The 13,129-nt window shown below is 37.7% G+C and overlaps 1 protein-coding gene across 1 annotated transcript in view; it reads left to right on the forward strand.

Moving 5' to 3' along the window:
- The window catches only part of IL1RAPL2 (interleukin 1 receptor accessory protein like 2), a 602,004-nt gene that overhangs the window by 278,437 nt on the left and 310,438 nt on the right, over nucleotides 1-13,129 (forward strand). Inside the window, exon 4 of the mRNA XM_003414874.3 lies at nucleotides 3,275-3,349. Within this exon, the coding sequence (XP_003414922.1) occupies nucleotides 3,275-3,349 (75 nt within the window). The remainder of the gene's footprint in view (nucleotides 1-3,274; nucleotides 3,350-13,129) is intronic.

A 13,129-nucleotide genomic window follows, 5' to 3' on the forward strand; every position in this document is an offset into this window, starting at 1 on the left:
ATAATCTTTGGTCTCTTTGCATTTGCCCATTCTGGATATTTCGTATCCAAAATGACTTTTTTATAAATGCAATGTAGAGTGGCTGAATTTTATTTTATTTCAATTTTAATTTTATTCATATTTTGAATGCACAGTGTCTTAGTTATCTAGTGCTGCTGTAACAAAAATACCACAAGTGAATGGCTTTAACAAAGATAAATTTATTTTCTCATAGTCTAGTAGGCTACAAGTCCAAATTTAAGGTGTGGGCTCCAGAGGAAGGCTTTCTCTCTCTGTTAGGCTCTGGAGGAAGGTCCTTGTCCTCAATCTTCCCCTGGTTGAGGAGTTTCTCAGGCACAGGGACCTCAGGTCCAAAGGATGCACTCTGCTGCCGGTGCTGCTTTCTTGATGGTGTGAGGTCCCCAACTCTCTGCTTGCTTCCCTTTCCTTTTATCTCTTGAGAGATAAAAATTGGTGCAGGCCACACCCCAGGGAAACTCCCTTTACCTTGGGTCAGGGAGGTGACCTGAGTAACGGTGGTGTTACAATCCCACCCTAATCCTCTCAACATAAAATTAAATCACAAAATGGAGGAGAACCACACAATACTGGGAATCATTGCCTAAGCAAGTTAATACACACATTTTTGAGGGGAAATAATTCAATGCATGACACACAGTATATGTATGTTATACAAAATTCAAAATGCACAGAAGGTTTACAGTGAAAACTGAATATTCCTGCCCATTTCACCCTACTCCCCAAATATTCCTCCCCACTCCCCAACCATTCCTCAGCCAAGACATTTGTAGGCCATCAATAATGACTTGTTGGAAAAATGAAAATAATTAATTGACTAAAATTTTCCCATTTCAGGCAGGCATTTGAATATCAGGAAGATGAAGCTAATGTTACGTAAAACTCTTCCCTAAGTGAATTTCTGGTGCATTTGTTTCTTTCCTGCTTTGAGGATCTCACCAAATTTGTACATTTCCCTAACCTGTCCTGTGATCAACTCTTGTTTCTCTCTTTCTCTTCTAAATATCCTTCTAATATGAGATCAGCCTCTCTAATGCCAGCAGGAATTCTTTAATCAGTCAATTAACAATGATTTAATGGTTATCTCTTTTTGTAAAATTTTTTTTGTGCTTTACGTGAAAGTTTACAGCTCAAGTTAATTTCTCACTCAAAAATTTATGCACTTCTTGTGACATTGGTTACAATCCCCACAATGTGACAGCATGCTCCCTCTTTCCACCCTGGGTTCCCTACAACTATTCATCCATTTCCTGTCCGTTCCTGCCTTCTCGTCTTGCTTTTGGAAGGCGTTGCCCATTTGGTCTCGTATATTTGATTGAGCTAAGAAGCATGTTCCTCGTGTGTGTGTGTGTGTGTGTGTGTTTTATAGGCCTATCTCATGTTTGTCTGAAAAGTAGGCTTTGGGAATGGTTTTAGTCTTGGGTTAGCAGAATGTTCGGGGGCCATAGTCTCGGGAATTCCTCCAGTCTCTGTCAGACCAGTAAGCCTGGTCTATTTTCGTGAATTTGAATTCTGTTCTACGTTTTTCTCCAGTTCTGTCCAGGACTCTCTCTTGTGATCCCTGTCAGAGCAGTTGTTGGTGGTAGCTGGGCACCATCTAGTTCTTCTGTAATGACTGTCTCTTACATGCCCAGCACTATGCTATGCCTCTTGTGAATTACAACGAAGTGTAAGACATGTCTGTTTGATAGGTAAGAGTCTAGTTGGATAGTTGAAGCAAGACACAAATACAGGAGAAGAAGAATTAAACAGGAATTCAGGAAATAAATATTAGTTCACTCTAAGGGTTGGCATAGGCGTTATGTACCTGTGTGCCAAGTCCTGTCATTTCTTTTTTCTAGGTACTTTGTCAGATTTGATTCCTTTTTCTTCATTTCCCCAGACTCCACCCTAGTCTGACTCCTCATCCCATCAATGCAGCATTGTTACCTCCCTCCTCTTAGCTGGTTTTATTCTTTTCCACCCCATGCTATATATCAAGCCAATTGTCTTTAGACACCACTTCCCTTGAGTTATCTTTTTGTTCCAGTAATCTACAGTCACTCTCCAGTCTACCATATCATGCCCAAATTCCTCTGCTTGGTTTTCAGGACCCTCCAGAATCAAGTCCCACCCTGTGTATCCAGTTTCATTTCTAACTGCTATATATCATGAAGCAACTCGCCCTCCAACCCAATCCACCAAACCCCATCTCATCAGATCATTCTCTTCTAACCACATTAAAACCTAAAACCAAACCCAGTGCCATCAAGTTGATTCCGACTCATAGCAACCCTATAGGACAGAGTAGAACTGCCTCATAGAGTTCCCAAGGAGTGCCTGGTGGATTCGAACTGCTGACCCTTTGGTTAGCAGCTGTAGCACTTAACCGCTATACCACCAGGGTTTCCCTAACCACATTATGCTTCTTAAATTCTACCTCTGTGCCTCAGTTTGTATTGTTAATCTGCCCTGAAATTCTTCTTACTTACTCTCTGCCTTTCCTAATCTTCTCCATCCCTCAAGAGACAGGAAAGACCCATTTCTTTCATAAAACTTTCCCCAGCCGTGCTAGCCAATATTGACCTTTCCTTTCTCCATTCCTTTGGCACATATAGCTTTATAGCTCAGATGTTACAGCTCTTCACTAGATTGTGTTCTGTCTTGTAATCTGTTTATTTTGGTGTGTCAATACTGTGTTCCTAATCCTAGATTATAAATTAATCGTGGACAAGGATAAGACTTTTATTTCCTTCTCCCTTAGCACCTAACACAGGATTTGGAGCTCAAAAGATGCTCAGTCAGGATTTTTGATCAATATATTGTTTTAGGGGTTGGAGAGGGCGTACAGGGGTTATTCAGAGGCTTAGAGGATTCATTCCACCAGAGTCACCCATTAACATTACATTTCATTGAAAATATTTAGAACTACTAAAAAATAGATATAGAAAGTTGTGTTTCTCTGGTTGTACTTTTAAAATCTAGATTTTTTTACACTCATAAGCTTATAAAAACCACTCAAAAATGGTCCATTTGTTTGATCTTGTTGGAGAATGTAGCTGTCGAAATGGCCGATTTACAGTGAATCAGTGGTGCTCTAAATGTGCTGGGAAATGGATATTGTATGGATAGAGTAACAACCCAAGTAGGAGCACTGTCTAATAAATGTTTATACACCATCAAGTCTACGAGCATTAAATATCATACACGATAGACTCTTTTTTATCCTGTAATTTATCTCAATTTTTCCATTATCTTCTTTCATTTTCTCTTCTAGCTTTACTCACAGACAAGCCTCCCAAGCCATTGTTCCCCATGGAGAATCAGCCAAGTGTTATAGATGTCCAGCTGGGTAAGTCCCCTTCTGGGAAAAATAGATCCTAAACTTGCTCTCTGTTAACAGATGAGGAAAATTGCATGAACCAGGAAAGGTTTATTGCCACTGCTATTACATGCAAATCAATTTGCGTTTGCTCATTTATAACCCTGGAGTTCAGTGCAATAGCAGTTTAAGGAAATGAGTTTGTATTGCGTCAAGGAATGGTAATGCTAATTGGTTACACTGGGTATTAAGTGTGCAGTACGACAGAGCTTTTTAACTCTGTGACTGATAGATTCATGGGTGTCTTGCATTGATGATTGGTACAGAAAACTTTTCATATATGCCAGCCCAAAATTTTTTATTTGACGAGTTTTTACTCCTAGAGACCTAGCATTTCTTAAAATAAAAGACAGCCCATCAGTACAGCCTTTAAAATGACTTAATAATATTATTTCCAATAACAATCCATGACTATTTAAAACTTCTTTTTAGGTTGGGATCCTGAATATTTATGAATCATATGGTGTTGGGAAATGTAACAAGTTGATTTATGGGTACTACTGCTTTTTTTGCCGACTCAAATAAGGACGTAAGATGTTGAGCCTCTTTTTTGAGTCCTCTACCACAAATCCTTATATTTCAAGAACTGTGAGCTTGAAACTCCAAGGCTTGCTAGGATCTCTTTTAAACCGTAGCCTTTAATCGAAACCATTTCCTTTAGCATCTATGAACTTTCATCTGTCTTGGGTTTCATCCTAGCATTCTGAGAGAACCACAAGAGAACTGAGTAATTATGCTGGAAGTATATTAGGCTTGTTTTGGGTATATGATTTACTGAAACCTGTGACCATAGTGGTACCTACCTATTATACAGCCAAGGAAGATGAATTGGCCCCAGTATTTCAATCATTTTGGAAATCTTGTACTCAACTTTTGATCTTTCCAATCCAGCTTGGATTGTTAGAGGCGTATTTCTATGTTGAAAATGGGAGAGAGAAAATTACATTACTAAGAGCTTATTCATTTTTCTGAAGTGAAATTTTTCTGAATTTAAGTATTTAAAAAAAAAGTGGGAAGATAAAAGAAACATGTCAAGAGTGGCCTGAGGAAGTGGTGACAATTTTGTAGATAATCCTTGAAATATTAGACTATTTCTTTCCTCCCCACCCCCCCATATTATTTTGTGGAGTCATTATATTTTGTTAATGCCAAATCTAGATGTGCAGACCACCCTCAATAACTTTTACTTACATTTCTCCATCTGAAACTTCGATAAAAATAGCTCAAGGGTACTCTGTGGTATATCAGGGGTTGCATGAAGTAATAAAATGATCTTGTATCATGAGTTTACATGGAAATTTGAGTGGAGAAATTGTTTTTTACATGGAAACTGATGTATTATGGAGTATAAAACAAAGTTCACTCAAATGTTTCAGAAAAAGCATGAGTAAATTTTGTGCTTGTGGCCCTTGGGAAGGGGGATACGCTTCATTCTCCTGTGCCATTAGGTAAACTTTAACAGAAAAGCTTGAGAAATACTGCTTTAAAGGAAGGAGGGGGACCTTTGTAGAGGGTATATTTCATTTGGGTTCCCTGGGTACAGCGCCTGTATGTACTGTTCAGGACTTCTCTAAGATGTGTGCTTTTTGTATAAATATGAATTCCAACATATCTGCCAAGACACCCCACCCCACCACCATCCTGTACAATTAATTAAATTATTTGCTTCCAATTTACATTAGATGCAAGGTTGAACCTTTCAGTTTTCAGTCTGTAACACAGTTTGAAATAACTTAATGACAGAAGAATGGAGACCTGCCCATTTTTCATCCCAGAAAGGCCGTTTCTCTGAGATGTTAAAACAACCATATAATTCAGAGAAAGAAAAACAACATCAGTCAAACCAGACCGCTGGCATTTCAGTGCGCACATGACTGGTTAATCTTAACCGATTTTAACTTTTTCCACAGTGTTATTTATTCATAACTGGAAATCATTGTGTAACTCATTGTATACCTCAATAGTAAAGTGGCATTAGGAGCAGTATAAGTGTTAGAGAGCCCCTCGGTTTAGGTGGGAGACCTGCAGTCAGAATGATGACGGTTCTGAAAACCTCAGGTGTAAAAAGAGATAGGGAAGGATAACTGGGGCTATTGGATATCCCTGTCCATGGCTGGAAAACTTTCAGAATTCAGTAAGATAATGAAAACTTCTGGAAATGATTTTCCTTCTGTTTCTACATTTTATTAAGCACATTCAGCTATAGACATCCTCAAACTTGAATTAAAAAAAAATGACAGCAATCCAATTCAAATGGCTAAGCACTTTACCAAGCTTCAGTTTCTCAAATCCTGACACTTAAAATTCGAGGGAACATTGTGGTATATTAAAGTTGGCCGTAGATTTTTTTTTTTTTTTTTTGCTACTCCTACCATCTGAAAGTAGTTTCTGATTTCCCTCCCTTTGAATCTGGGTTAACCTTAGGGAAATGCTTGAACAATAGAATATGGCAGAAGTGACGTTCCGGGATTTCTGAAGCTGTGTCAAAAGATACCTTGTAACTTCTGTCTGGGTCTCTTGGACTGCTCAATCTGGGGGAAGTCGACCACAATGTTAAAAGTCTAGTTACCCAAAAACCACCATGCTGTGAGAAGCTCAAACCATATTGAAAGGCTCTGAAGGGTAAGACACTATGTAGAGAGAGAGAGAGGCCAAGGCACCATACATGTGAGTGAAGAAGCCACCTTGGAAGTGAATCCTCCAGCTCCAACTGCCCTGGCTTATGCCATGTAGGTTCAAGAGAAATCACCCAGTAGAACCCTTCCCAAATTGATGACCCCAAAAATCATGAGCAAAATAGTTTGGCACTTGCCACCCAGTTAGAGGTAGTTTGTTAAGCAACAATAGATAAACAGAACAAACAATAATTAGTTTTCTCCAGAGCATTCTTAATTCAATTTTTCCTACGGGCAGGGATCCCATGGAGCCATTTTATGCAAAATGAGAAATATGGGAAATACTTGAGTATCAGCTTTAAGGTAGTTTTGGAAAACATGGCCTGGAGTAATTGTTTATGTGTTTGAGGGTTGCAGTCATTTTTCAGTTCTGCATATTTCTAAATGCAGTCGAATAAATGAAGATTTTCAATAGAAATACTTTTCAGTGCATGGAGTTGGCATCAGTACAGATATTTGTTGAATCTCTAGAGGAAAATAAACATCTTGACTTTCTCTCTCCTATAGTGTGATCCATTGGTCATCCACAAGGTTCTAGAAATTTACATACGTGTTTGCTGACATGGTGATGACAGTTTGGTTGTTGCTAAATTGCATTCACATTGTAATGCTGGAAGATGATTAATCTTAACCAAATAACCGTATATTTTGAGATGATAGACACGTTCTTAACAAAATAATCTGAAAACTATTGCTCTCACAAAGCAGGCCTATGTAGCTGAAGCTGCCTGTGTTCATGTATGAAACATAAAGACAAAAACAGTGTATAAAATGCACAGAGAAGTCCAATTTAGTCGTCGCTATGAGTCAGAATCAACTTGAAGGCAATGGGTTTTATCTTCAATTTATTTTCTTTCTCTGAAGATAAATTTAGTCTTAAATTTAACAAACGAATCTCTTTATATACCAGAGATAGTTCTTTTCTTGGCAGTTGAAAAGTAATATATTTTCAATATTTTTTCTAAGGAAAAATAACACTGCATTACATTATATTATATTACACCTTGAATACTGAAGTGTTAAAACATCATAGTGACATGTGTTGAACTTGAAATGTATTCATGCTAGGTCGACCCTGCTTTATACACTGCTTTTCATAAGACCCAAATTCATGGTTTATAAAATGTAACGCACTCCTAGAAGCTTTGAAAAGGCCATGAAAAATTTCCACGCAAAGATTTGCGATTTGCCATCTAACTTAGATTAAGGATGGATTTGAAACCATTGCCTTCTCATTGATGATGATAATTTTCTTCTTGGCAGCTTTCTGAAACTTAAAATAAGCCCGTCAATTTTATGCTTAGAACAAGTATATAGACACTGTTTAAATTCTCATTCTGGGTCAAAGAGTAAAAAATGGCCTAGGGGCCCAAGACATATCAGAAAAACGCAGATCGATAGAATAGTCCAAACTAATTGGATTACCTCAGTTGTTTCAAAAAGCCAAATAGTTGATCTCTAGATGAATCTGATCTGAAATGAAATATTCTTTTTCTTTCTTTTCTAGTCTCATTCAGATTTTATTTTATTTTTATAGGCTATTCAAATTCATATTTCATGACTATGTTATGTGCTACTGGCTCAGACTTTCTTTATGTGTATAAGGACTGTTAATCTTCATCAGAAATTGATTTCCCCAGCATATCAGTTTCTCCTGAAAATTATATTAGATCCCCTAAGAGACCACTGTAAAAGACTGCAAGAGAATAAAGAAAAATATAATATTTAATGCAATACTCAGGACTAGAAGGCAAAAAATAAATAAATAATCGAACCCAAATTAGGAAATTAGCTGTTTAACCAAATCTATTTTTTAAAACTTTATTCACCTGAAAACATTTATTGAGTTCTTACTGAGTGAGTGCAAGAGACTTGTTACATCCTGGGGATATAGAGGTGAATAAAATGAGGCCCTTGGCTTTAGGAGTTCTCCGTATAGTGAAGAAGACAGATATGTAAGCTGAATTAAAATGCAGTGTGTAACTGTCAAGGCAGAGATGGCAAGAGGTGACTTTTTTTGTGGCAAAATCTCATATATTAACAGCTCTATATTATGTGGCTTACACTTAATGGAATAACATTTTTGTAACCTCAACCGAAACACACAATTTATTTTAAAATAATTAATAATTACCAAAGATATAACTTTTTGAAATTATAACTTGTCCACCATTTGCTTCAATATGGCAGACACACTAAAAATGGAGTCTCATGATACCCTTGAGTCTCTTCAGTTTAACAAAATCAGTCAACTGTCGCTAAGATTGACAGAGATCAAACAATCCAAAACAAGTCACCAACCAATTGAACTATAATGACCAACTGGAATTACTGTCAATACAAAGAGCAATAATGATGATTTCATTAGCTGGTGTAATGACTTGATATAGGTACTATGTGTATAATGGTGGTCCCCATTGCCATCAAGTCGATTCCAACTCATAGAGATCCTAAAGGACAGAGTAGAACAGTTCCACAGGGTTTCCAAGACTAAATCTTTATGGGAGCAGACTGCCACATCTTTCTCCCACGGAGAGGCTGGTGGGTTTGAACCACTGACCTTTTGGTTAGTTGCCAAGTGCTTAACCACTGTGCCACCAGGGCTCCTATAATGCTGGTAGCATGGGATTTCTTTGTATTTTTTTTTGTACTCTCCCTACCCTCTTAACTTCAAAAACTCTTTGAAAACCTTCATGTGATCTCGAATAACTGAAGACTTTAGAGGGGAAGAAGGACAGTATCCTGAGCTCACTCAGCTTTCTTGGCAAGCGTTATTGGAGCTGGTTTATGGCACCTTTCCCTTTCCCTCACAGACATTCTAGGGTTAGCAAGTTGTTTCCAAAAGATTTATTTATTCAGAATAACACGCATGAGCTTAGCATGGGCTACCGTATATTGCAAACTCTTCTACTGCCCAGATTGTACAACATGTGCATTATTTACAACTTTGGAAAATCTGGGCCAAGCCTTTTCCCTAAGAATTGGCTGCAGTGTTAATATTTGAGACTGAAATGGGTTTCCTTACTTTGTCTAAGTTTCTATGGCTTTAGTTGTATCAGTCTAATAAAACTAAACCAAACCAGTTGCCATCAAGTTGATTCCAACTCATGATGACCCTGTGTGTTTCAGAGTAGAACTGAGTTCCATTGGGTTTTCAATGACTGTGACCTTTTCGAGGTAGATCACCAGGCCTTTCTTCTGAGTTGTCTCTAGGTGAATTCTAACCTCCAACCTTTCAGTTAATAGCCAGGCACTTAACTGTTTGTGTCACTCAGGGACTCCTATCAGTCTAGTAGGGGGCAATTAAATTATAATAATTATTATTGTTTTGTTATTAGTAGTAGTAATAGAACTATCATTTATTGATTACTTACCAGGTACTATATTAAATACTTTGTATGAATTATTTTATGTAATCATCCCAAGTCTATGAAATAGACACAACTCATTGCCCTAGTTTTTAACACCTTAATTGAAATATTGTTCAATATCACATACAATTGACTGATTTAAGGCACGTATTTCAATGGTTTTTAGTATATTCATAGAGTTGTGCAACCATCACTGCAATCAAGTTTAGAACATTTTCAACCCCCCCCCCAAAAAAAAATACCCGTACTCAGTAGCTATTACTCTTCGTTCCTCTCAACTGCCTCACCCCAGCCCTAGTATACTTTTTGTCTCTATAGGTTTGCCTATTCTGGACAATTACCATAAATATCAATACACATACAATACGTAGTCTTTCGTGACTGGCTTCTTACATTTAGCATAATGTTCTCAAGGTTCATCCAGGTTGTAGCATGTATCAGTACTTCATTCCTTTTTATTGTAGAATCATATTCTATTTTATGTATATACCAAAAAAAAAAAACAAAACAAAACCAACAAACCAATTGCCATCAAGTCGATTCTGACTCATAGCAACCCTATAGGACAGTGTAGAACTGCCCGATAAGGTTTCCAAGGAGCAGCTGGTGGATTTAAACTGCTGACCTTACGGTTAGCAGCCAAGCTCTTAACCACTGCACCAACAGGGCTCCTTTATGGATATAACATATTTTATTTATCCGTTCATCAGTTGATCGACATTGGATTGTTTCTACTCTTCGGTTATTATGAATAATGCTGTACAAACATTTATGTACAGATTTTTATATGGATATATGTTTTCATTTCTCTGGAGTATATACCTAGGAAATGGTAACTCTGCGTTTAACCTTTTGAGGAGCTGCCAGGCTGTCAAAGTGGCTGCACCATTTTGCATTCCCACAAGCAGTATATGAGGGCTGTAATTTCTCCATGCTCTCACCAACACTTGTTACTGTCTTTTTGGTTATAGCTATCCTAGTAGGAATGAAGTGGTATCTCACTGTGGCTTTCGTATGAACTTCCCTCGTGGCTAATGCTATTAAGCATATTTTCATGTACTCGCTGGCCATTTCTATATCTTCTTTGGGGAAATGTCTATGTCCCATTTTGAAATGCGGAAATTATACTAAGAGAAGTCATGTAACTTACTCCAGCTAGTGAGAAACTTATAGGTAATGATGCCAAAGTCAACATTCTTAACCCTTACCATAAAGCCCGTTAATGTTAGTACCATCGTTTACTCTGTCCTCTTGCACCTAGGCCTTATTTCTGTTCTCTCTTTTTTTTATTTAACAGATTTTTGGACAGAAGGTAAATGATCATATATGAGGAAGCTAAAGGAGTGTCTAGCATGAATTGATTTACTGGGGAAACAAGTAATTAAGAAATCATTATTTTGACTTTTTGCCCTTTGTAACTCAGGCTCAAACTTCTTTTCAGATGGCAAACTGACCTAGAAGCTGCAAACATGCCTCAAAACTGACCGTGAAGCATAGGCAGTGAAGATAATTTTTCTGGAGGGATGTTTACTTAAATGGCCAGAAAGCTGCATGTACTCCAGCATCTGAACAGAGAGATCAAGAAATCCATTTGTGTCATTCAAATATGGGGAGGGTAGATTAGTTATTAAAAAAGAAATTAAGGCACTCTCTGCTGTTGAAATTTCTTAGGAATATGTGCAACTGAGGGCGCTATTCTTCGGCGGCATGTTCTGTCTCTATTAATGTCAATACCGTCAGCTTTACAGTACTCCTTAGCAGTTCCATATGCTAACCCATTTTAATGAGTGGGGAATAGATGCTTTTTAATTATCTGAAAAGGGGGAAAAAGCTGCAGATATGGCTGTGTTTAAACATGCAACATATACTGGAAAAAAAGTAATTTATGTACTCCCTTTCCAACTAAAATATTTTATATTCTTTTATATAAATAAAATGTATTTCATATTATAGGTAAATTTGTAGAAAATTGAGAGAAATGGCCTCTGGCTAATTCATACATAAACCACTTGTAAGTGTCCTCATAACTAAGGTAGAATGATGGCTTTGTATCATTTAGACAATTCCCTTAAGTATCTTCTATACTTTATTTATATAAACATAGCTTGACTTTTAGAAGATCTTTTGCTTCTTTAGAAATAGTTCCTTCCAGAAAATACTTAGAGATATTAGGAATGGTATGTAAATATCTGGGCCTGTTAATAGCTATATTTGTTTCTGTGACTTAGGATATATCAGATATCTTCTCCCTTTCCTTCCCATTCTTATCCTGAAATCTCTTCCTATTGCTACAGTGAGTAGTCATAGATGAGGGTCAACACATAATAGAGACCAGGAAAGAGATCTAGAGGTAAAACTCAGTGGTTGGTGAAGCCAAACCTGGAAGTAAAGAGTCAAGGAAGCAACATAGAGTCTGGAAGCTTAGAGGTTGCAGAGGCCCAAGCGAGTAGGTGAGCTAATAGGTCAGGTCAGAGAACACACCAATCTTGGGTTTTTAGCAAGGTAAGAAGTCAAAGGCTGAGAAGTGATCAGAAATCAGGCAATAAATAGGCACTAGATCTGTAAAAGTTGAAACCTGATTCCTAGAAGAGAAAGCTGTTATGTCTGTGGGTATACCCACTGCCATCGTGTCGATTTGGACTCATAGTGACCGTATAGGACAGAATAGAACTGGCCATAGGGTTTGCAAGGAGCGGTTGGTGGATTCGAATTGCCAGCTTTTTGGTTTGCAGCCATAGCTCTTAACCACTGCACCACAGGGCTCTGAAAAGGAGATTCAGAAAGAAATGGGGCTTAGGGTAACGCAGAGGAGAGCCAACCTGGCAATTAGGATCAATTTAAATAAAACTCCTTAGGTGGGAGAAGGGGCTCCATCAAAAATAGTGAAGGGCAAACTTGACCTGAAACCTGTTCTGATAGAAACCATCTCTTTTTTTTTGCCAATATCTGAATTGGAAATTGAATTAATAGTGTATGCATAGTGTCCAAACATACACTTTGTTTTGTTTAAATATTCAGCATCAGGCGTAGAGCTTCTGTCTGTTGAAAATTTACTTATAGACCCTTGTTTTCTAAAAACAAGGAAAGCTCTGACCCACTGCCCACTGGGAGCCTGTATCAGATAGTTTGATTTTTGTTCTCCCAGTTGTGACTGTGTTGAGAGTCCACCATTGCTATAATGATGATTTTCCATATATAGTCAAGTTGTTTGATAAGATTTTAACTTGGTGAGACAATAACCATGGTGTGTCTTAAGGCTGATTATGATGATGATTCAGCAAAGGAAACAAAACAATGTGAACATGTGGAGTGGGGCTCTACGCCAGAGAAGAGGTAATTTTTGTCAAAGCCCAATTTGAAAACCTCCTTAGCTCAATTATGGGAAAATGAAAGTACTCTGTTGTTGTTGTTAGGTGCTGTCGAGTCAGTTCCGACTCATAGAGACCCTGTACACAACAGAACAAAACATTGCCCAGTCCTGCACCATCCTCACAATCATTGCTATGTTTGAGCCCATTGTGGCAGCCACTGTGTCAATCCATCTCATTGAGGGTGTTCCTCTTTTTCACTGACCCTCTACTAGCTCTAGATAAGGGAATTGCAGAAGGGGAGGGGTTAATTTTAGTAGTAATACCTCATATTTATGTATTGTATTTCTCCAAACCTCAAAACATTTTTTCAGGTAGTATTTTATTAATTTCTTT

This window comes from Loxodonta africana, chromosome X (genome assembly GCF_030014295.1).
Source record: "Loxodonta africana isolate mLoxAfr1 chromosome X, mLoxAfr1.hap2, whole genome shotgun sequence".
Lineage (NCBI taxonomy): Eukaryota > Metazoa > Chordata > Mammalia > Proboscidea > Elephantidae > Loxodonta > Loxodonta africana.